Below are 25,186 nucleotides of genomic sequence, written 5' to 3' on the forward strand. Positions count from 1 at the left end.
AAAGGTTCTAATAGTTTATTTGCTTGGTTAGCTGAAATATGGATTAAAAAATGGCCCACTATGAGCGAGCTGGAAATGCCTGATCTCTCTCAGTTTAATGTAGAGGAAGGGATCCAAAGGCTTAAGGATATTGGGATGGTGGAGTGGATTAGCCACTTTAGACCTACTCATCCCAGCTTGGAGGGTCCAGAAGATGGACCCAGGACCCCTTGAATGAAGGGGAGGCCAGTCCCATTAAGGAAGGACCCCACTACATTACCGACAATTTATGCTGTTAATCTTTCTCCCATTATCCCCCAAGGAGACCTCTAGCCTTTTACTAGGGTAAAACTGTGCATTGGGGAAAGGGAAATGATCTGACATTTCAGGGTCTACTGGACACTGGCTCTGAGCTGACGTTGATTCTAGGGGACCCAAAATGTCATTGTGGTCCGCTAGTTAACATAGGAGCTTATAAAGTTCAGGTAATTAATGAAGTTTTAGCCCAGGTCCAACTGACAGTGTGTCCGGTGGGTCCCCGGACTCATCCTGTGGTCATGTTCCCAGTGCCAGAATGCGTAATTGGCACAGGCATTCTTAGCAGCTGGCAGAACCCCCACATTGGCTCCCTGACTGGTAGAGTAAGGGCTATTATGGTGGAAAAGGCCAAGTGGAAGCCATTAGAGCTGCTTCTACCTAGAAAAATAGTAAATAAAAAACAGTATCACATCCCTGGAGGGGTTGCGGACATTAGTGCCACCATCAAGGACTTGAAAGACACAGGGGTGGTGATTCCCACCACATCCCTGTTCAACTCTCCCATTTGGCCTGTGCAAAAGACAGATGGATCTTGGAGAATGACAGTCAATTATGTAAGCTTAACCAAGTGGTGACTCCAATTGTGGCTGCTGTATCAGATGTGGTTTCACTGCTTGAGCAAATTAACACATCTCCTGGTATGTGGTATGCAGCCATTGACTTGGCAAATCCCATTTTCTCCATTCCTGTCCATAAGGCCCACCAGAAGCAACCTGCCTTCAGCTGGCAGGCCAGCAATATACCTTTACTGTACTACCTCTGTGGTATATCAACTCTCTGGCTGTGTCATAATCTTATGTGGAGAGACCTTGATCTCTTTTTGCTTCCACAAGATATCACACTGGTCCATTACATTGATGACATTATGCTGATCGGATGCAGTGAGCAAGTAGTAGCAAACACACTGGACTTACTGGTGACACAGAAGATGGAAAATAAATCTGACTAAAATTCAGGGACCTTCTACCTCAGTAAAATTTTTAGGGGTCCAGTAGTGTGGGTCCTGTCGAGATGTTCCTTATAAAGTGAAGGATAAGTTGCTGCATTTGGCCTCTCCTATACCAAGAAAGAGGAACAACACCTACTGGGCCCATTTGGATTTTGGAGGCAACATATTCCTCATTTCGGTGTGTTACTCTGGCCCATTTACTGAGTGACCCAAAAGGCTGCCAGTTTTGACTGGGGTCCAGGAGAAGGCTCTACAACATGTCCAGACTGCTGTGCAAGCTGCTCTGCCACTTGGGCCATATGACCCAGCAGATCCAATGGTGCTTGAGGTGTCAGTGACACCTCAAGGGATGCTGTTTGGAGCCTTTGGCAGTCCCCCATAGATGAATCGCAGTAGAGGCCTCTAGGATTTTGGAGCAAGGCCCTGCCATCTTCTTCAGATAACTATTCTCCTTTTGAGAGACAGCTCTTGGCCTGTTACTGGGCTTTGGCGGAAACGGAACGTTTGACTATGTGTCATCAAGTCACCATGCAACCCGAACTGATTATCATGAACTGGGTGCTTTCTGACCCATCTAGCCATAAAGTGGGTCATGCACAGCAGCATTCCATCACCAAATGGAAGTGGTATATACGTGATCGGGCTCGAGCAGGTCCTGAAGGCACAAATAAGTTACATGAGGAAGTGGCTCAAATGCCCATGGTCTCCACTCCTGCCACCCTGCCTTCTCTCCTGAGCCTGCACCGATGGCCTCATGGGAGTTCCCTGTGATCAGCTGACAGAGGAAGAAAAGACTAGGGCCTGGTTCACGGATGGTTCTGCACGATATGTAGGCACTACCCAAAAGTGGACAGCTGCAGCACTACAGCCCCTTTCTAGGACATCCCTGAAGGACAGCAGTGAAAGGAAATCTTCCCAGTGGGCAGAACTTTAAGCAGTACACTTAGTTGTGCACTTTGCATGGAAGGAGATATGGCCAGATGTGCGATTATATACTTATTCATGGGCTGTAGCTAATGGTTTGGCTGGATGGTCAGGGAAATGGAAGAAGCATAATTCGAAAATTGGTGACAAAGAAATCTGGGAAACAGGTATGTGGATTATCTCTCTGAGTGGTCAAAAACTGTGAAGATATTTGTATCCCATGTGAGTGCTTACCAATGGGTGATCTCAGCAGAGAAGGATTTTAATAATCAAGTGAATAGAATGAGCCCTTCTGTGCATACTCAGCCTCTTTCCCCAGTTACCCCTGTCATTGCCCAATGGGCCCATGAACAAAGTGGCCATGGTGGCAGGGATGGAGGTTACATATGGGCTCGGGAACATGGACTTCCACTCACCAAGGCTGACCTGGCTACTTCCACTGCAGAGTGCCCAATTTGCCAGTAGCAGAGACCAACACTGAGCCCTTGAAATGGCACCATTCCTTGGGGTAACCAACCAGCTACCCGATGGCATGTTGATGATACTGGACCTCTTTTATCATGGAAAGGGTAGAGGTTTGTCCTCACTGGAATAAACACTTATTCCAGATATGGGTTTGCCTATCCTGCATGCAATGTTTCTGCCAATACTATCTGTGGACTCACAGAATGTCTTATCCACTGTCATGGTATTCCACACAGCATTGACTCTGACCAAGGCACTCACTTTACAGCTAAAGAAGTGTGACAGTGGGCTCATGCTCATGGAATTCACTGGTCTTACCATGTTCCCCATCATCCTGAAGCAGCTGGACTGATAGAACGGAATGGCCTTTTGAAGTCACAATTACAACATCAACCAGGTGACAACACTTTGCAGGGCTGGGGCAAAGTTCTCCAGAAGGCCATGTATGCCCTGAATCAGCGTCCAATATATGATACTATTTCTCTCATAGCCAGGATTCACAGGTCCAGGAATCAAGGGGTGGAAGTGGCACCACTCTTCATCACCCTTAGAGAGTCACTAGCAAAATTTTTGCTTCCTGTTCCCATGACATCACGTTCTGCTGGCTTAGAGGTCTTAGTTTCAAAGGGAGGAATGCTGCCACCAGGAGACACAACAGCGATTCCATTAAACAGGAAGTTAAGATTGTCACCTGGACACTTGAGACTCCTCCTACCTTTAAGTCAACAGTCTAAGAAGGGAGTTACAGTGTTGGCTGGGGTGATTGACCTGGACCATCAAGATGAAATCAGTCTACTATTCCACAACGGAGGTAAGGAAGAGTATGTATGGAATACAGAGATCTATTACGGTGTCTCTTAGTATTACCATGCCCTGTGGTTGAAGTCAATGGGAAACTATAAAAGCCCAGTCCAGACAGGACTACAAATGGTCCAGACCCTTCAGGAATGAAGGTTTGGGTCACTCTACCAGGAAAAAAAACCACGACCTGCTGAGGTGCTTGCTGAAGGCAAAGGGAATACAGGATGGGTAGTAGAAGGCTAGTCTTCCATACCAGCTACAACCAAGTGAACAGTTGCAGAAATGAGGATTGTAATTGTCCTGAGTATTTCCTCCTTCTTTTGTTAAAAACATGTTTGTGCATATATACACTTGTACTAAGAAAATATCTTCATTTTATTTCCTTTTTTTTTGAGATGGAGCCTCGCTCTTGTTGCCCAGTCTGGAGTGCAGTAGCAGGATCTCGGCTCGCTGCAACCTCTGCCTCCTGGGTTCAAGCGATTCTCCTGCCTCAGCCTCCCGAGTAGCTGGGATTACAGGCATGCGCCACCATGCCTGGCTAATTTTTGTATTTTTAGTAGAGACGGGGTTTTACCATGTTGGCCAGGCTGGTCCTGAACTCCTGATCTCAAGTGATCCGCCCAGCTGGGCCTCCCAAAGTGCTAGGATTACAGGCGTGAGCCACAGCGCCCGGCCATAATATTTTTGTGAAAATATGTGTTCTGAGGTCTAAACATTCAGCTTACAAATCCCCTTAGTGTTTGTAGAGTATGTGTGTGTTTTGAATGTGTGCATGTGAGTATATGAATGTGAATGTGTAAGTGCATGAGTTTAAGTGTACGAGTGTGTGTTAGTGTGTGCGTGTGTAGGAATGTGAATCTGGTTGTGAGTGTGTCTGAGTGTGACTGTGTGTGTGGGGAGGGCTGCATGTGCTGAGAGCTGTCAAGAATGAAGACTTCCATTTCTCCTCACCAATCTCTATATCCTGCTTTATTTTATCCTCTTCTAAGCCTTATGCAAACTTAAGAAAACTCAGGTTGAGACCCTCTATTACTGTCAAAAGCCATTACTCGCCTCGGCCTCCCAAAGTGCTGGGATTACAGGCGTGAGCCACTGCGCCCAGCCTCCTTTTATCATGTGACGTAAGATTTACTTCATATCAGCATTTAAGTATTGTTAACTTTATGTAATAGCATTTGGGTTGGGGATTGGTGTGTTTCCAGTTGTACAAAGGATAGTTGTATTAGGTGTAATTATGACCTCATAATTGTCTTTATTTGAAGATTATGAATGATCTCAGGAGATATGTATGTGTTCAAGTTGACAAGTGGTGGACTTGTGATGGTTAATACAGTCAACTTGATTGGATTAAAGGATGCAAAGTATTGATCCTGAGTGTGTCTGTAAGAGTGTTACCAAAGGAGATTAACATTTGAGTCAGTGGGCTGGGAAAAGCAGACCCACCCTTAATCTGGGTGGGCACCATCTAATCAGCTGCCATCATGACCAGAATATAAAGCAGGCAGAAAAACGTGAAAAGACTAGACTGGCTTAGCCTCCCAGCCTACAGCTTTCTCCCATGTTGGATGCTTCCTGTCCTTAAACATTGGACTCCAAGTTCTTCAGCTTTGAAACTCGACTGGCTTCCTTTCTCCTCAGCTTGCATATGGCCTATTCTGGGACCTTGTGATCATGTGAGTTAATACTACTTAATAAACTCCATATATATCTCCTATTAGTTCTGTCCCTCTAGAGAACCTGGACTAATAAAGAGAACGAGATAGAGGAGGAAACAACAGAGGCCATGACTGCACTTTTTACATATATAAAATATTGGTAAGTCTGCCATCCTAGCTTCCCATCTGCCTACAAGTGGACAGAGCCATTTTTAACCTTTCTTACCATGAACATACTTCAATTCACTTAGAATTCTTGAAGTCCAGGCCAAGCACCTCTAGGGTAAAATTTAGCATTCTATTTTATCCAGGTGTTCACTAACGGTTCCATACTAACTTGTTTCTGCAGATAAAGTATAAATTCTTCATGGGCTAAAATCACACCTTATTTTGTATCTTCCCCTTGCACCAACCACTAGCATAGTACTGAGTACATAGTTCAAATGCCATTAACTCCACAATGATCCTACCTATGAAGATATGACTTGAAGAATTCTGAAACTCACTAAGCTAACCTATACAAGGATACTAATTTACTATTTATATACTGAAATTAAAGCCCTAGTATGATGTCTGGGGTTACTAAACACAGTGATATGGTAATTTGGTGGAGGCCAGCAAGGCCAATGCCATTACTTCTCAGGGTAACTGGAATTGTGTCTTCAAAGGAGAGGTAATTCCCACTATCAACTGGGATGCACAGGGTATCAGACTTGTGAGAAGAGCCCTTTTGTAGGCTCAAGGAGTGCCAGTGGCATTCACGGAGGAGGGAGGGAGAGAGGATTTTTGTCCCCAAGGGGCATCTAGCAACATTTTGAGACAGTTTTGGTTGGTGGTGGGGTGCTACTGGGATTTACTGGGTAGAAGCCAGGGATGCTGATAAAATAAACATCCTACAATGCACAGGACAACCTTCCACAACAAAGAATTATCTGACTTAAAATGTCAATAGTGCCAAGGATGAGAACCCTTTCTTTCGTAGGCAATCAAGGGAATTCTTTGTCCTCTGTGCTCAGACCTGAACTTAAAAGAGTAAAATTATCTAAGAGCTGTTTCTGAGTAAGACAAGTTACAAAATGGGCACTGTCATCAGGAGGTGGCATCTCTAGTTAAAAAAAAATTCAGAAATTGAGTAGTCTTATTTTGTATATATCCTTATGCTATTCTGTTTTCTTTTTTTTTTTTTTTTTTTTTTTGAGACAGAGTCTTGCTCCTGTCGCCCAGGCTGAAGTGCAATGGCACGATCTTGGCTCACTGCAACCTCTGTCTCCCAGGTTCAAGCGATTCTCCTGTCTCAGCCTCCTGAGTAGCTGGGATTAAAGGCACCCGGCACCACGCCTGGCTAATTTTTGTATTTTTAGTACAGATGGGGTTTCGCCATGTTGGCCAGGCTGGTCTCGAACTCTTGACCTCATGATCCACCCTCCTCGGCCTCCCAAAGTGCTGGGATTACAGGCGTAAGCCACTGCACCCAGTCTGTTTACTTTTATGTTTTAGAGATGGGGGTCTCGCTGTGCTACCCAGGCTGGAGTGCAGCGGTGCAACTATAGCTCACTGCAGACTTGAACTCCTGGGCTCAAGAGATCCTCCAGCCTCAGCCTCCTGAGTAGCAGGAAGTAGAGGTGTACACAACCACACCCACTTTTTTTTTTTTTGGAGACACTCTGTTGCCTAGGTTGGAGTGCAGTTTTGCGATTTTGGCTCACTGCAACCTCCACCTCCCTGGTTCAAGCGATTCTCCCACCTCAGCCTCCCGAGTATCTGGGATTACAGGCGTGTGCCACCACACCTGGCTGATTTTTGTATTTTTTGGTAGAGATGAGGTTTCACCATGTTGGCCAGGCTGGTCTCAAATTACTGGCCTCAAGCAGTGCTCCTGCCTTGGCCTCCCAAAGCGTTGGGATTATAGGCATGGGCCACCACACCCAGGTACTACTGTGTGATTTTAATATCCAATGTTTTTTCTTCTATTACAAAAGTATCTTTATATACTTATCTTACCGTAAGCCATTGAAATTGTTCCATTTTAAGTTGTACTGATAAAGGATCCAAATTTACAGTTTCTGCTCAGCTGTGTAGCAAAGTATTAATGAAAGGGTTACATGTTCACACTTTGAGGCCAAGTGGTAGTGACTCCAAGGACAAAATGAACTGTCAAAAAACAGGGCTGTATAATCCATTCATTCTTTCCAACAGTAGAATCTCCTCCAATCATCAGTTCTGGAGATTCTGGGGTTATTCAGTTAAGAAGAGTAGCGCATACTTCAGTCACATGAGGACACTCTCAAAATACAAGCTGAAAATACAAAACTCCTCATAACAATGTCAAGTGCCAACAATGATTTTTAAAATTTAAGTAGGGCTGAACTGTGTGTAACTGGTGAAATGTTCAAGTTAACAATCCTTACACACGAAATCTCTAACTTCACTGACTTAGTTCATTATTTGCTGAATAAACAATAAACGTCCAGTCAGTAGTCAAGAGTTGGCAATCTAGCTGGTAGGACATAACATATAATCATGAAACAGCAAAAACAGTATTCAAAGATTAAATTAGCAATACCCCAAAATGTGTGTTAGAGTTAGCATAAAGAATTTCTGATGTAGTTTACCAAGAGCTAAACTAAAAAGTCCAGAATACAAAAAACAGGGATGCAATGATGTTGGTTTTTTTCACCATCCTTGAAATTCTCCCATTAACCACAGCTTTGAGTTTTCAACTGCTCTTTGTCCTTAAATCTTCAGATTCCCTCCTTTGAATGGGATAGGTAGAGTAGATTGGAAGAAATATATTCCGAGGCTCTCTAATAGTTTCTGGATGATTACCCTTCATGAAAATAACCTCACAGGTAAGTAATTACGATTTTTCAGCCCATTTCTATAAACTAGGTAAGTAAACTTTTTTTCTAGTGAACATAACTTGGTATATTAGTGACTGTAGAAAGTCTTTCTACAGCAGCAGGAATTATATCAAGGCTTTTGCAAATTCCTGGCAACTCCGGGAATGTTTAAGTTCTACTACTCATCTGTTCTGACTACATTTTCATTTCATCTGATGGAATAAGCAGTTCATCTCCTTTCCTAGAACTTTTAGTGCTCTACTGTCCCCCTCACTTTAGTTAAGGTCTGCCATGTCCTCCTCTCCGACAGTCCTTGACTTTCCCAATGGCATATTCATCTGCTCAAACAGATGTCACTGCAAAACAAAACAAGCTTTTAACAAAAAGCAATGTTTGCATATTTGGGGCTTTTTGTATGACAATATTGCACGTTTCCTCAGAAGAATTCACGGAGATTCTTTAAGGTTGGGGGTTTAATCTATTGATATTTTCCTTAGGTAGACAAAGACAACCTCTAAGCGCGCTCCGTTAATCTTTAACCACTACATCATCGTCACCCAGGCACTAAGACATAACTAGGGCATAATGAGTTTTATTTCCACCAGACGCGCCTAGTAACTACCAGGTTCCACGCTCCCAGGTGGCCGACATGTGTTGTGCTCTACTGTTTGGGCTGGGGATATTAGCCCAACAAACTCTGGCCACAAGGATCACGCGGATATTCTTGGGGACTTGGGGATGCCCAGCGAAATGAGCTGTGCCTAGGCCTCGAACTCTCCCCTGCTCTCCGGTGGGCAGCCTCGAACTCCAGCCTGCTCTCCGGCAGCCCACAGCAATGCGCCTGCCAAGACCTTAGGCTGCAAAACTCAGCGCGGCCCAGAGCTCGCCTCCAAGTGCGCCCCGCACAGCGCAGGCTTTCGGCGATGACTCGCGTCCCACCCATCTAGCCCTGCCCGCTGTCCCAACTCCCGCAGTTCACAGAGGCGGCGGCGGTGAGCGCAGCCGATGCCACATCCCCAGCGGCAAGCTGAGGGAACCTGTCTCCTCTCTGGGGCGACCAAACGATACGTCGATGCCGGAACCGACCCGACGCCGGAGCCCGGCGACGTCCTTACCGTCGCTCTCCAGGTACACGCCCCCGTCAAAGGCGGCTCTGCGGCCCTCTCGCGAGAGAGCGCCCGTGGTACCTCCTTCCTCTCAGTTGTCTCTCTCCCCCCGCCTCCGGAGTGATTGCGCGGCTTCCTCCAGAGGGCGGGAACCTTGGACGTGGCGGGGCTGGGTCAGCCAGGGCGCTGGGCCTGGGACGCTCGGCTCAGCCTCTTTGCAGGCTGGCCTTCCGCGCTGCAGTGAAGCCCCCGACAGGCCCCACGCCTGCCCAGGTAGACCGGCGCCAGCCCGAGTGACGCCTGGCGTGTGGCCGCGGGTAGGCGGCTCAGTGCGGCGGGGCGGGCGGGTGCCACACCTGTGCGGGCGGGGGCGGGGCGGGAAGGTGCGCAGGCGCGCTCGGGGCTGGTGGGCGGTGGCTCCTGGGAAGTTGCGCAACCGAACTGGCCGGCTGGGCGCGCGCGCTTGCGGTGGCGTAATCTCTCAGCCTTTCTGTGTCTGCTTTCCTCCGCTTCAGTTTGGGGCGGGTCGGGGGAATGGCTGAGGAGATGGAGTCGTCGCTCGAGGCAAGCTTTTCGTCCAGCGGGGCAGTGTCAGGGGCCTCAGGGTTTTTGCCTCCTGCCCGCTCCCGCATCTTCAAGATAATCGTGATCGGCGACTCCAATGTGGGCAAGACATGCCTGACCTACCGCTTCTGCGCTGGCCGCTTCCCCGACCGCACCGAGGCCACGATAGGGGTGGATTTCCGAGAACGAGCGGTGGAGATTGATGGGGAGCGCATCAAGGTGAGCGGATGGGGGACTGTTGGGGAGGACAGGATGACAGGTGTCCCAACCCCACCTTGGGCTGGTCGCTGGCCCTGTGCACGGTGTGTGTGTGCTCCATTTTTTTCTTACGCTGATGAGATTGGAGTTGGGGATTGGAAGGATTCATATACTGCAAACTTCTAAGGCACTGTTTCTCAGAAATGGTGTGCATGCGATTTACCTGGGGATCTTGTTTTTGAAAATGCAGGTTATGATTTAATAATCTCGCTGATGCAGGTGCAGCTAGTCCGTGGACCACACTTTGAGTTCAGGAGTGTAGGACTTATCTACCGACCCATTGACCGTGTGTCGTGTGCTGGGAGTCAGTCAAATATGAACGGAGGAAAAACAGTGAAATTGCGCGAGAATGGAAAATTCATTTAATCAGTAATAGTTATGAAACATTCATTCGAGCAGTGCCTTAGGTGTTTGTGGAAGTAAAGCCCATTGCCTTTGAGGAAGTACTTAGGTATTCTCTTGCATACAGTTTTGCTGTAGTGGTTTCTGTATGATACTGATTTTAGAAAAATCTATTTTCCTGCAGAAACATTGTATATGTGATAGTTCCTACTCAGGTTGCCAAAAGCATTTCTCATGATGCCACCTCAGACACACTCCCAATTCTTTATTCCCTTTAAGTCGTTATTTTTGGTCCCTGGGACTGGGGACACTGAGTGACAGTAATAGTGGAGAAGGTAGTATAGGCCCCAGGGCAGGTTTGAGATTCTGAGGGTTGCAATCTAACAGTGGAATGAGGATCAATGACAAGGCTTAGGCCTCTTGATGGTATAAACCTTAGACACACCTTCATAGCAAGTCACCACTAAATGCCACCTGTTGATGCCACTCCTTAAAACATAGGTGGAACTATCTTGCCTTATACTACTGCTTTAAATCAGCGATCATCTTTATCTCAGTCTCTTGGTGGGGATGGGGAGTGGTGGGAGAACAGGTTTGCTTCAGACGTTCCTACCCTCGTATCTTAGAGGCAAGAACAATTTATTTTTCAGTTCCCTAATCGTCGCCCCCCACCCCAACGGGTTATACTGCTAGTGATGGTAGAGGTGAAGTAAGCTGGGTTAAAAGAAATTAACCTTTCTTTGGTGCTTTTGTCTTTTAATTTTTCACATTAGTATTTCATGTCCCATATGAGCTCGCAGTGGTGGTTTTGGGGGTGCTTTGTATTAGGGAGTTTAGAAAGATTCGTATACTTGCAGAAGAAAAGATAGAATAAAAGACTAAACATTTTCCACCAGAATTAGGTTTGGCCCAGAAGCCTTTGGGGTGAAAAATAATGGAGCTTCTGAAGTTCCAAGGGAGTTAAGTTTGGGAGAAGCAGGAATCTGGGAAGTACGTGGGGTTTGGAGCCCAACTAACCTGGATTCAAATCTGAACCTACGAAAGGATAGGGATAGGCTGTGTGTCCTTACTAGGGTGACCAACTTTGCCCAAGACTGTCCAGGTTTTAAAACTGGGTCTCACATCCCGGGGACCCCCTGTATTGGGCACACCAAAATAGTTGGTCACCCTGGACCTTAGGCAGATTCTTTAACCTCTCAGAGTCTGTTTTTTTCTTCCGAAAAACTGGGATCATAATACCTTATCAGGCTGCTGTGAGGATCAGATGAGGACATATATGAAGCACCTGGTTCATAGTTGGTGCCTTTAAAAAGATTCTTTGTTTTTCCTGGTGGCTTAATATTATTTTTCCTGTTTGCCACCATTAGTTCTGCAGTTGTACACCCAAAGTTGAAAGCAGAGATAGTGGAGGGCATAGGTAAACAGCTAAGGGGAGAGAAATTTAAAAAACAAAACAAAAACAAAAACGAAGTAGGAAATTCTTTCAAAAGTGGAGAGAATGAGTGTGGAGGAGGAGTTGGGATTTGAGGGCCCTTTATCTCTTCCTGGGTTGCCATTTATACTTAAAGATAACATGAATCAGGTGCAAATTTAAGAGATAATAGTATTGAAAAAATATAAAGCATATGCAGCGTATAAAGTCAATTACCTAACTACTGAGGTGAGTGCTGGCAGTGATAAATAAGACAGAACCACAGGTATGACCAATCTGGGAGCACAGAGTTGATAATTCTGGTTGGGAAGAACAAGGAGAAAATATTTTTTGGGGAGATTATTTCTACTGAACTTTAGCCTAACTTGTTATATTGATGTGGACTTGGATATTGAGAATATTTTTCTTCTAAGGCCCTAGCCGTTGATTTGTGCCACCAATGGTGAGACTTGAGAGAGATTTTTATTGTGGTTGAAATGACTACAGACATGTTCTGAGGTTTCTATAGTGGGAAAAGATACAGCTATGTTGGGCATTTTTTTAAAACCACAGAGCTTAAAAAAAAAAGTGCCCTTTTTTTCTAAAACTGAAAAGTGATATAAAGAGCTTTATTCTATGTGCTGCTTCTGCTGCTTTTTGGTTAACCTGTAATACATCTTGAGTGCTGCTGAAATGTTCATATTATGTCTTTGGAAAATTGTAGCCTGATCTAAAGTGACATTTTACCTAATTTTTCATCTTAAAGCTGGAAAGCTCTATGTTACTTTACTAGTAAAATGCCATTCTAGACATTATTTCTTTGATAAAAATGAGATATTGTGTTAAATGTTTTGATAATTGTGGACTAGAAAATTTTCAGAAAGCATGACTTAACAACAGTGCCCTTTCAGAATCCGTTAAAATGTTTTATGAAATATAAGAAAGCCTGTGTCTGCTAATCCATTCCTAAGCAGTATGTGCAGGTAATTGAAAGAGGAAAATCTTGTTTGCAAAATTTTGGAAGTCGAATAAAATTATAAAATTAAATTCCTTAAATAAAAATACATTCGGCTTTTAAATTGAGACTCCTAACTCTAATCCTTATGCTCCTTCCTCGTGTGTGTGTTCCCTTCATGACTAATTGTATTCCTTTAGCACAGTCATTTTCCAGTGGCAGACACACCAACCCATTAAAGCTTGGTGTTGTATTTAATCCGGCCTCCCATTAGAGGTCAGCAGTTCCTACTTGAACATTTTAGTAGCTTACTTTTTTGTAGCGGTAGAAATGAAATGTTCCCATGTTAAGTGCAAAATGTTAATATTAACTAAAGGAAATAATCAGGACCTCTCCCCACACTGGTAAAACAAATATTTAATGAGTAATTGCTGGAAAGAAGACATTTTGATAAGCACAGAGAATTATGATACGGCACAAGGGTCAGCAAACTATGCTTGAGGGCCAAAAATGGTCTTTTGCCTGTTTTTACATGGCCACAATCTAAGAATGATTTTTTACATTTTTTAATGTTTAGGGAAAATATCAAGATTTCATGACACATGAAAATCATATGAAATTCAAAATTCACCTAGGTTGTACTACTTTAATCCTTCTTCTTACTCTCACCCCTCTCCTTTGCTCTCTGAGTCCAATTGGTTTTCCACCTGCACACATTCTGTTAACTGTCTTGTCTTCAAAATTCTAGTTCAAGTCCTTTTTTTAACCTCTCTTTGAACTGTCGCAGCAGCTTAACAGTTACAGCAGCTCAACTAATCTCCCAGTCCTCAATTAATCTATTTTGTACATTGTTGCCAAAATGCCAGATTAATGTTGTACTTAAAGATTTATCTCCCCTAACTCAAGTGCCCTGGGTGGTTCTCCATTATATTATAAAGTTCCACCTGGGTGTTGTGGCTTGTGCCTGTAGTCCCAGCTACTCCTGAGGCTGAGGTGGGAGCATTGCTTGAGGCCAGGAGCTCAAGGGTAATGATCGAGCCACTCCAGCAGAGCCAGACCCTGTCTCTGTCTCTCTCTCTCTTTTTTTTAACGCGTTTATTTTAGGTTTGGGGGTACATGTGCAGGTTTGTTGTATAGTTAAACGTGTCACAGGGGTTTAGTGTACAGATTATTTAGTCACCCACATATTTTGTAACCCACGTATTAAGCATAGTACCCAATAGGTATTTTTTCTGATCTTCCTCCTCCCACCTTCCACCCTTCAGGAGGCTCCAGTGTGTGTTCCTGTCTTTGTGTCCATGTGGTATTTGGTTTTCTGTTCCTGCATTAGTTTGCTTAGGATAATAGCCTCCGGCTCCATGTTCCTGCAAAGGACATGATCTTGTTCTTTTTATGGCTGCATAGTGTTCCATGGTATGTGTATACCACATTGTCTTTATCCTGTCTACCATTGATGGGCATTTAAGCTGATTCCATGTCTTTGCTATGGTAAATAGTGCTGTAGTGAACATATATGTGTAGATGTCTTTATGACAGAATGATTTATGTTCCTTCGAGTGTATACCCAATAATGGGATTGCTGGAGCAAATGATAATTCTGTTTTTAGCTCTTTGAGGAATCACACCACTTTCCACAAGGGATGAACTAATTTACACTCCCACCAGCAGTGTATAAGTGTTGTCTTTTCTCTGCAACTTTGCCAGCATATGTTATTTTTTGACTTTTTAATAATAGCCCTTCTGACTGGTGTGAGATAGTATCTCATTGTGATTTTTGATTTACATTTCTCTAATGATTAGTGATGTTGAGCATTTTTTCATATACTTTTTGGCCACAGATATGTCTTCTTTTGAAATGTGCATATTAATGTCCTTTGCCCTCTTCTTAATGGGGTTGTTTCTATTAGGAACAAATCCCATCTCAAAAAAAAAAAAAAAAAAAAAAAAAACTTCCAGCCAGCCAGATTCCAGTGACTCACACCTGTAATCCCAGCACTTTGGGAGGCCAAAGATCACTTGAGCCCAGGAATTCAAGACCAGCCTGGGCAACATAGTGAAGCCCCATCTTTACCAAAAATTTAAAACAATTAGCCAAGTACGGTGGCATGTACCTGTAGTCCCCGCTGCTCAGGAGGTGAGGCAGGAGGATTGCTTGAGCCCAGGAGTTGGAGGTTGTAGTAAGCCATGATCACACCATTGCTCTCCAGCCTGGGCAAGAGAATGAGACCCTGTCTCTTAAAAACAAAAAAAGAGTCTCCTCACACCTTCAGTCAGCTTCCTTCTATGAACTCTTTTAGCAGCTTACCTGAACCTTTAGATGATGTCTATCTCATTGCATACATACCTGTCTTACCTCCCTTACTAAGTTTTATTCAGGGCAGGATCCATGTCTGGTAATTCCATAGACTTCTTCCAGTGTCTAGTTCGGTTCTTTTTTTTTTTCTTTTGAGACAAAGTGTTGCTCTGTTGCCCAGGCTGGAGTGCAGTGGCATGGTCTCAGCTCACTGTAACCTCCGCCTTCAGGTTTCAAGCAATTCTCCTGCCTCAGCCTCCCAAGTAGCTGGGATTACAGGCGCCTGCCACCACACCCAGCTAATTTTTTGTATTTTAGTAGAGACGGGGTTTCACCATGTTGGCCAGGGTGGTCTCGAACTCCTGACCTTGTGATCTGCCTGCCTCGGCCTCCCAAAGCACTGGGATTACAGGCGTAAGCCACCGCGTCCGGCCTAGTTCTTAAACCACATAGTAAGTACTCAGGGAAAAGTGTTGAATATATAGAGGCAGAGAGATCAGTTGGTAGGGTGCTCTGGAAATCCAGAATTGAGGTGATAAGGGAAAATAAAGGGGTGATAAAAGAGGTATTTTGAAGATAAAGCCAAAGGCTTCAATAACTGGCTTTTGGTGATGAGAAAGAAGAGGACTAGATGAGTGAGGTTGTGAGTCTGGGTGACAGGAGGTAGGTAGTGGAGCTAAGGGAGACTACATGGAAGATTGAATTTGGACAGGCTCTGTAACATTATGATTTAGTCATGTGTTTATTGAGATGATCCTATATTCAAATGGAAATATCTGATTGGCAGCTACAAATACCGGATTGGCACACAGGAGAAATAATTATGCACATGAAGTTGAAGTTTGGAAGCACAGATAGAACAAAATGTAGCTAACATGCCTAGAGAGAATAGTAGAAATTTTGTTAAATTTTTTTATAGCATGATGAAGATGACATTCAGTGAATGCTGTATAAATATAAAATATAAATTGGGTTACTAATTATTGTTCTGTGTTGATCTTCATTAAAAGTAAATTAATGTTTATAAGTCAAAAAATATTTTATATGAAGTCACCTTATACCCTACCTTAAAACAGAATCAAATTGATACTTTATTTCTTAAAATGTGGTGTTGGTGGTTGGAGAGATACCAAACTGGTTCTCTTGATTTGATTTGATTTGCATTGAAATTCAGTGAATGAGAATATGCGCAGTTAAGGTATCCTAAGAATGCTCAAGAATCTTGTGATCCCTTAGCTCAGAAACTTTTGGGCAGTTTCTGGTCTGAAAAAGACTTTGAATTGCTGGGGTTTGGTCCTGAGGCTGGCATGGTGTAAGTAATATACATTTTCACAGACCCAAGCTTTCCTACTATCTGAAGGATCCCAGGAACCAGGTCAGAATTCCTGTTGTTCTTCCAGTCTGATTTCAGAAGCCTATGATTCTCTTCTGTCACTTCTTACGAAGATGGCAGCATTGGTGTGTATATTCAGAGGTGGTGAGAAGAGAATTACTTACTTCTCTGGAATCAGTGGTCAAGATCTCTTGCTTTGGAGACTGTGTGAGGACTCTAAGAAAATTAGTTTAAGCAGAAAGGGAATTTATTGTTTCATATAACTAAAAAGCCTAGAAGTAAATTTCTCTGCCAGTTCCAACTACAGCCCTACATGCCCATTCCTAAACTATGGTAGGAAACAGGGAGTGTGGGGGTGCGATGCTCTGATTGGTCAGACGTAGGTCACACGCCCTCCCTGGGAGCCAGTGGTTCATGTGAATGGAAAGCAGGGGAGGGCCAATTCCCAAGGAAAATAGGGTGCTATTAATAGAAGGGAGAATGAGGGTTAGGCTGGAGAAAACAACATGCATTCTCTACAGAATCAGGTAGTCCAGGTTTAAATTCTGGCCTTCAGACTTACTCGTTTTGTGGCCTTGGGTGAATTACTTAAACCTCAGGTTCCTCATCTGAAGATTGGGTAATTATTACATAGGGTTGCATATATTAAATAAGGGCATGTAAAGGACTTAGCAGAGTTCCTGGAGTGTACGTGGAATGTGCTAAGCCCCAAATCAATATTAATAGTTTAAGAGTAAATGCTTATTCCTTCAGGAGAGAGATGGTAATGGGGGGAAAAAAAGGCAGTGAAAGAATAGGGAGAGAGGATGGATAACTAAGATTACTGTTCCAAATTGTGTGTATTTTTTCCTCTAAGGTGATAACTAATGCTTTCTCTCACTGCTCGCTCTCTTCCTTATCACCATTATTATTCTGTAATTAAATCCTTTCTTTAAAAAAAATTTTGACCAGGCATGGTGGCTCACGCCTGTCATCGCTTGAACCTGGGAGGCAGAGGTTGCAATGAGCTGACATCGTGCCACTGCACTCCAGCCTGGGTGACAGAGCAAGACTCCATCTCAAAAAAAATAATTTCATATATACGTATAATTCCTTTATATAATACTTCATGAATCTCTACTTTAAATTCCAATATCAAGTTTTAACAAAAATGGCAACCTAGCTACTGCTAAATACTAATAGTAGATTCTTGTTGTTGATGACAGCTCTTTTTTTTTTTTTTTTTTTTTGACGGAGTCTTACTCTGTTGCCCAGGCTGGAGTGCAGTGGTGCAATCTGGGCTCACTGCAAGCTCCGCCTCCCGGGTTCACGCCATTCTCCTGCCTCAGCCTACCGAGTAGCTGGGACTACCGGTGCCTGCCACCACGCCTGGCTAACTTTTTGTATTTTTAGTAGAGACGGGGTTTCACTGTGTTAGCCAGGATGGTCTCGATCTCCTGACCTCATGATCTGCCTGCCTCGGCCTCCCAAAGTTGTGGAATTACAGGCGTGAGCCACCGCACCCGGCCACGACAGCTCTTTTGGTAGCTTTATTATCCAAAATGAGAAATGATCTGACTTTAAATTGATTTAATACTCTTTTTGCTTGACCTAAAATGTTAAAGGTTTTAATCCAAATTTTCCATCCCTGATTAGCTATCAAATTTCCTTTTCCCCTATTCTTTCAAAGAACACATTTTTATTATTTCATGTAAAAGACCATCTATATAAGAACTACATAAGAGCTTCTGTTAACAATTTAAGTTGTAAAACAACGTCATAACTGGTATTAGTAACATCTCAAGAGAACTCTTTGCTTTTTGTATGTGGAGTAGAAATGTGTGCGTCTGGTGTACAAAATCAAATGGCAAATCTTCGAAATAAATTTTAGCTTTCTGGAGTCTCTCTCAACCTCTACTGCTTTTGAGTGCTGCCAATTCATATATTGGTCTGTGTTCACTTAAACCCTGTTAAAATTTTAAAATAAATAAATTTTAGCTTCCTAAGAAGACAAGTAACAAATTTTTGTGACTATTTGAAAGGAATACTGCCTTTAAAATGAAGAATTTGGGCCGGGCACCATGGCTCATGCATGTAATCTCAGCACTTTGGGAGGCTGATCAGTTGAGCCAAGGAATTCAAGACCAGCCTGGGTAACATGGAGAAATCCCATCTCTGCAAAAAACACAAAAATTAACTGGGTATGATGACACACTCCTGTAGTCGCAGCTACTCAGGAGGCTGAAGTGGGAGGATTACTTGAGCATGGGAGATGGAGGTTGCAGTGAGCCAAGATTGTGCCACTGTACTCCAGCCTGGCGAGAGTGAGACCTGTCATAAAAAATAATAATAATTTTTTTTGAGATGGAGTCTCTGTCGCCCAGGCTGGAGTGCAGTGGCGCAATGTCAGTTCACCGCAACCTCTGCCTCCCAGGTTCAAGCCTATTAAAGGCGTGTGCCACCACGCCTGGCTAATTTTTTTGTATTCTTAGTAGAGACGGGGTTTCACCATGTTGGCCAGGCTGGTCTTGAACTCCTGACCTCAAGTGATCCACCCACCTTGGCCTCCCAAAGTGCTGGGATCCACCCACCTTGGCCTCCCAAAGTGCTGGCCTCCCAAAGTGGTGGCCTCCCAAAGTGAGCCACCACGCCTGGCCAAGTATATATTATGTTATCTTTATAATGTTTAAAATGGCAATAAGATTGATGTGAGCACATATTAGCCATTTTTCCTAAGATATTTAAGTATTAAATTGGGAAAAATTTCTCTGAAAATATTTCCTAATTTAACATTTACCAGATGAAAGCATCTCACTTCCTTGGGTCCAAAAGTGTCATTTTCTCTTCTTTTTTAAACATCATGAACCATTCCACTCATAGCTAAGCCTCAAGAGTTTTCTAGGCTTTGCTTTTCACCTAGTGTGTGTCTGTCTGTCTCCTTCAAAGTTTTCTGTAGCCTTTTATGGCCAACAGTTTTTAATCAGTTGTCCTGTCGTGTATTGGCTGGGTCTCTCGCTGCTCCTTTCCTGTCTCCTTGCCTTCTCATCTCAGTGTGCAGGCCTGGAAGGCAGCAGGCAGCAGTAGCCCTAAGCCTTCCCATCATTTAGTTATTCCATGAGAGAAATTTTGAAGCTTCTTTTTAAATATTCCTTTGTAAATGCCTCATTAATTATTAGTTACGTTTGTGGCTTTACAGTAAAGTGTAGAGTTATTTCAGGCTGGGCCGGATGGCTCATGCCTATAATCCCAAAGCTTTGGAAGGCCAAGGTGGGAGGATCACTTGAGCCCAGGAGTTTGAGACCAGCCTGGGCAACATAGTGTGACCCCCCCCCCCCAACACACACACACCATCTCTACAAAATATTAAAAACTTAGCTGGGTCTGGTGACACGCGCCTGTGGTCCCAGCTACTCAGGAGGCTGAGGCAGGAAGATTGAGCCTGGTAGGTGGAGGCTGCAATGATCCATGATTGTGCCACTGCATTCCAGCCTGGAGGGGCTGAGTGAGACCCCGTCTCAAAAAATAAAAATAAAAAAGGAGTAATTTCGTACCCCTGTGTTCTGGAAGACTTGATATGATTAGAAAGCATAAAATTTTGAACAGGATTGATGGGAAGAGGAATACTGTTTTTTGTTTTTTGTTTTTTTTATTATACTTTAAGTTCTAGGGTACTCAATGTGCAGGTTTGTTACATATGTATACATGTGCCATGTTGGTGTGCTGCACCCATTAACTCGTCATTTACATTAGGTATTTCTTCTAATGCTGTCCCTCCCTCCTCCCCCAACCCCATGACAGGCCCTGGTGTGTGATGTTCTCCACCCTGTGTCCAAGTGTTCTCATTGTTCAATTCCCACCTATGAGTGAGAACATGCGGTGTTTGGTTTTCTGTCCTTGTGATAGTTTGCTCAGAATGATGGTTTCCAGCTTCATCTGTGTCCCTACAAAGGACATGAACTCATCCTTTTTTATGGCTGCATAGTATTCCATGGTGTATATGTGCCACATTTTCTTAATCCAGTCTACCATTGGTGTACATTCGGGTTGGTTCCAAGTCTTTGCTATTGTGAATAGTGCTGCAATAAACATATGTGTGCATGTGTCTTTATAGTAGCATGATTTATAATCCTTTGGGTATATACCCAGTAATGAGATCACTGGGTCAAATGGTATTTCTAGTTCTAGATCCTTGAGGAATCGCCACACTGTCTTCTACAATGGTTGAAGTAGTTTACAGTCCCACCAACGGTATAAAAGTGTTCTATTTCTCCACATCTTCTCCAGCACCTGTTGTTTCCTGACTTTTTAGTGATCACCATTCTAACTGGTGTGAGATGGTATCTCATTGTGGTTTTGATTTGCATTTCTCTGATGGCCAGTGATGATGAGCATTTTTTCATGTGTCTGTTGGCTGCATAAATATCTTCTTTTGAAAAGTGTCTGTTCATATCCTTTGCCCACTTTTTGATGGGGTTGTTTGATTTTTTCTTGTAAATTTGTTTAAGTTCTTTGTAGATTCTGGATATTAGCCCTTTGCCAGATGGGTAGATTGCAAAAATTTTCCCTCATTCTGTAAGTTGCCTGTTCACTCTGATGGTAGTTTCTTTTGCTGTGCAGAAGCTCTTTAGTTTAATTAGATCCCATTTGTCTATTTTGGCTTTTGTTGCCATTGCTTTTGGTGTTTTAGACATGAAGTCCTTGCCCATGCCTATGTCCTGAATGGTATTGCCTAGGTTTTCTTCTAGCGTTTTTATGGTTTTAGGTCTAACATTTAAGTCTTTAATCCATCTTGAATTAATTTTTGTATAAGGTGTAAGGAAGGGATCCAGTTTCAGCTTTCTACATATGGCTAGCCAGTTTTCCCAGCACCATTTATTAAATAGGGAATGGGAAGAGGAATATTGTTTAGTCAGTCTCATCTAAAAACAAAGGGTTTTCTTAGGATTAAACTTCTTCTTTTTTTTTTTTTTTTTGGAGACAAGGATTCACTCTGTTGCCCAGGCTGGAGTGCAGTGGCATGATTATGGCTCACTGCAGCCTTGATCTCCTGAGCTCAAGCGATCCTCCCACCTCAGCCTCCCAAGTAACTGGAAGCACAGGTGCATGCCACCACTCCCAGCTCACTTTTTTTTTTTTTTTTTTAGGAGGCAAGGTCTCACTGGTAGAAACAAGGTAGAGACAAGGTCTCATTGTGTTGCCCAAGCTGGTAGAGACAGGGTCTCACTGTGTTGCCCAAGCTGGTTTCAAACTCCTGAGCTCAAGTAATCCTCCCACCTCAGGCTCCCTAAGTGTTGGGATTACAGGTGTGAGTCATTGCACCCGGCCTGGGGTTAACATTTATCATTACCGCTTACATTTGTTGAGGACATCCACAGTTCTTTGAGGCAGGTCTAAATTCTGCGTAATCATTTTTTTTTAAGTTTGTTTTTATAAATGACATACATGTTTGTTAAGGAAAATAGAAAAGTAGAAATAAAGGGAGAAATTACCTTGGAGACAACCATTGTTAATATTTTAGTATATTTCCTTTTTGTGTGCTTTTTATTTTTTATCTTGTGAATATAATTTGCTTAAAACATTATAAGTCATTTTTCACTGATGAAGTGATGCTTGAACATCTAAGTTACAGAAAATGTTATTAGAAGAAAAAAATCAGCTCTAGTTCCCTTGGATAGCTTTTATATAGGTCATCCAATTTATTAGCAAAATATCTTTCTAAATGCTAAAGATAGAATTTCAAGGGTCTTTTCCTTTCTTTTTTTTGAGACATAGTCTTGTTCTGTCACCCAGGCTGGAGTGCAGTGGCGCGATCTCAGCTCACTACAACCTCTGCCTCCTGGGTTCAAGCGATTCTCGTGCCTCAGACTCCCAAGTAGCTGGGACTACAGGTGCATGCCACCATGCCCTGCTAATTTTTTGTATTTTTGGTAGAGACGGGGTTTTGCCCTGTTGGCCAGGCTGGTCTTGAACTCCTGAGCTCAGATAATCTGCCCACCTCGGCCTCCCAAAGTGCTGGGATTACAGGCGTGAGCCACCATGCCTGGCCTCAGATATATTTTATTTGCAGATATTTTCTCCCATTCTGTGAGTTGTCTCTTCACTTTGATAGTGTCCTTAGAAGCACAAACTTTTTTCTTTTTTTTTTTTTTGAGGCAGGGTCTTGATCTGTCACCCAGACTGGAGTGCAGTGGCATGATCTCAGCTCACTGCAGCCTCAGTCTCCCAGGCTCAAATGATCCTCCCACCTCAACCCCCCAAGTAGCTGGGACTATGGGCACCTGCCACCACACCTGGCTAATCTTTGTATTATTAGTAGAGATGCGGTTTCACCATGTTGGCCAGGCTGGTCATGAACTCCTGGACTCACGTGATCCACCTGCTTTGGCCTCCCAAAGTTCTGGAATTACAGGGATGAGCCACTGTGCCTGGCCCTCTGCCGTGCGCCTCTTCCCCCAACCGGCGCTTTTTTTTTTTTTTTTTTTAAGAGACAGGGTCTTCCTATGTTGTTCCGACTGGTCTTTTTTTTTTTTTTTTTTTTTTTTTAATGGAACAAAATTTTGATTTCTTTTTTTTTTAATTTTTAGAAGTTTTTGTGGATACATAGTAGGTGTATATATTTATGGGGTACATTATATGTTTTGATGCAGGCATGCAATGTGAAATAAGCACGTCATGGAGAATGGGGTATTCATCCCCTCAACTATTTATCCTTTGAGTTACAAACAATTCAGGCCAGGTGCAGTGGGTCATGCCTGTAATCTCAGCACTTTGGGAGGCTGAAGCAGGCAGGTCCCTTGAGCTGAGGAGTTCAGAGCAGCCTGGCCAACACGGCGAAAACCCATCTCTACAAAAAAATAAAAAAATTAGCCGGGTATGTTGGCTTGCACCTGTAGTCCCAGCTACTCAGGTGGCTGAGGCAGGAAGATTCCTTGAGCCCAGGAGGTTGAGGCAGCAGTGAGCTGAGATCGTGCTGCTGCACTCCAGCCTGGGCAACAGAGCAATGTCCTGTCTCAAAAAAAAAAAGCCAATTACATTATTTAAGTTATTTAAAAATATACAATTATTATTGACTATAGTCACCCTATTGCCTATCAAATAGTAGGTCTTATTCATTCTTTCTGGTTTTTTTTGTACCCGCTAACCATCCCCATCTCCCCTACCCCGAAGCCCCACTACCCTTCCCCAGCCTCTGGTAACCATCCTTCAACTCTCTCTGTCCATGAGGTCAATTGATTTGATTTTTGGATCCCACAAATAAGTGAGAACATGTGATGTTTGTCTCTCTGTGTCTGGCTTATTTCATTTAACATAATGATCTCCAGTTCCATCTATGTTGTTGGAAATGACTGGATCTCGTTGTTTTTTATGAATGAATAGTACTCCATTGTGCATATGTACCACATTTTCTTTATACATTCATCTGTTGATGGACATTTAGGTTGCTTCCAGATCTTAGCTATTATAAATAGTGCTGCAAAAAACATAAGAGTCCAGATATCTCTTTGATATACTAATTTCCTTTCTTTGGGGTATATACCCAGCAGTGGGATTGCTGGATCATATGGTAGCTCCATTTTGAATTTTTTGAGGAACCTCCAAACTGTTCTTCATGGTGGTTGTACTAATTTACATTCCCACCAACAGTGTATGAGGGTTCCCTTTTCTCTACATCCTCCCCAGCATTTGTCATTGCCTGTCTTTTAGATACAAGCCATTGTGACTGGGATGAGATGATATCTCATGATAGTTTTGATTTGCATCTCTCTGATGATTGTTGATGTTGAGCACCTTCTCATATACTTGTTTGCCATTTGTATGTCTTCTTTTGAGAAATGTCTATTCAAATCTTTTGCCCATTTTTTATTAGATTATTAGATTTTTTGCTGTAGTGTTTGAGCTTCTACTATATTCTGGTTAATCCCTTATCAGAGGGGTAGTTTGCAAATATTTTCTTCCATTCTGTGGGTTGTCTCTTCACTTTTTTGTTTCCTTTGCTGCGCAGCAGCTTTTTAACTTGATGTGATTCCATTGTCCATGTTTGCTTTGGTTGTCTGTACTTGTGGGGTAATGCTTAAGAACTCTTTGCCCAGACCAGTGTCCTGAAGATTTTCCCCAATATTTTCTTGTAGTTCATAGTTTGAGGTCTTAGATTTAAGCCTTTAATGCATTTTGATTTGATTTTTGTATATGGCAAGAGATAGGGGTCTAGTTTCATTCTTTTACATGTGGATACCCAGTTTGCCAGCACTGTTTATTGAAGAGACTGTCTTTTCCCCAGTGTATGTTCTTGGCAGCTTTGTCAAAAATGAGTTCACTGTAGGTGTGTGGATTTGTGTGTGCATTCTCTATTCTGTTGAATTGGTCTGTATGTCTGTTTTTATGCCAGTACCATGCTGTTTTGGTTACTACAGATCTGAAATACAATTTGAAGTTAGGTAATGTGATTCCTACAGTTTTGTTCCTTTTGCTTAGGAGAGCTTGAGTTATTCTGGGTCTTTTGTGGTTCCATATAAATTTTGGGATTGTTTTTTCTCTTTCTGTGAAGAATGTCACTGGTATTTTAATAGAGATTGCATTGAATCTGTAAATTAATTTTGTACTATGGACATTTTTTAGCAATATTGATTTTTCCAGTCATTGACATGGAATATTTTTCCATTTTTGTTTGTGTATGCTTTAATTTCTTTCATCGGTGTTTTATAGTTTTCATTGTAGAGATCTTTAACTTCTTTGGTTAATCCCTAGATATTTAATTTTACTTCTGTTATTTTGTTATTTGTTTTCTGGTTGTTTGTGGTCTTCTCTTCTTTCTTTCCTTCCTGTCTTCGTCGAGTGAAGGTAAATTTCTCCTGTGATATGATTTAGTTTCTTGCTTTTTATTGTTTGTGTGTCCATTGTATATTTTTTTGGCTTGAGGTTACCATGATGCTTGCAAATACTATCTTGTAACCCATTATTTTAACCTGATATATTAGTCCATTTTTATATATTACACATTATATTACACTATAATG

General features: G+C 42.8%; 1 protein-coding gene and 1 long non-coding RNA gene across 4 annotated transcripts in view; one reads left to right on the forward strand and one right to left on the reverse strand.

Moving 5' to 3' along the window:
• The window catches only part of LOC134739469 (uncharacterized), a 38,347-nt gene extending 29,161 nt beyond the window's left edge, over positions 1–9,186 (reverse strand). Inside the window, exon 1 of the long non-coding RNA XR_010126143.1 lies at positions 9,047–9,186. This is a non-coding gene — a long non-coding RNA (uncharacterized LOC134739469). The remainder of the gene's footprint in view (positions 1–9,046) is intronic.
• Positions 4,743–25,186, forward strand: part of RAB33B (RAB33B, member RAS oncogene family) — a 28,411-nt gene continuing 7,967 nt past the window's right edge. The window contains exons 1-3 of one of the 3 annotated variants that reach the window (XM_054486750.2): positions 4,743–5,109; positions 7,837–9,059; positions 9,553–9,820. In XM_054486750.2, the coding sequence (XP_054342725.1) occupies positions 9,004–9,059; positions 9,553–9,820 (324 nt within the window). In that variant the 5' untranslated portion in view covers positions 4,743–5,109; positions 7,837–9,003. Of the gene's footprint in view, positions 5,110–7,836; positions 9,060–9,174; positions 9,355–9,552; positions 9,821–25,186 lie in introns of those variants that run through there. The other 2 variants (XM_054486752.2, XM_054486751.2) reach the window with 2 other exon arrangements.

The sequence above is a fragment of the Pongo pygmaeus genome, chromosome 3 (assembly GCF_028885625.2).
Source record: "Pongo pygmaeus isolate AG05252 chromosome 3, NHGRI_mPonPyg2-v2.0_pri, whole genome shotgun sequence".
NCBI classification, from domain to species: Eukaryota; Metazoa; Chordata; class Mammalia; order Primates; family Hominidae; genus Pongo; species Pongo pygmaeus.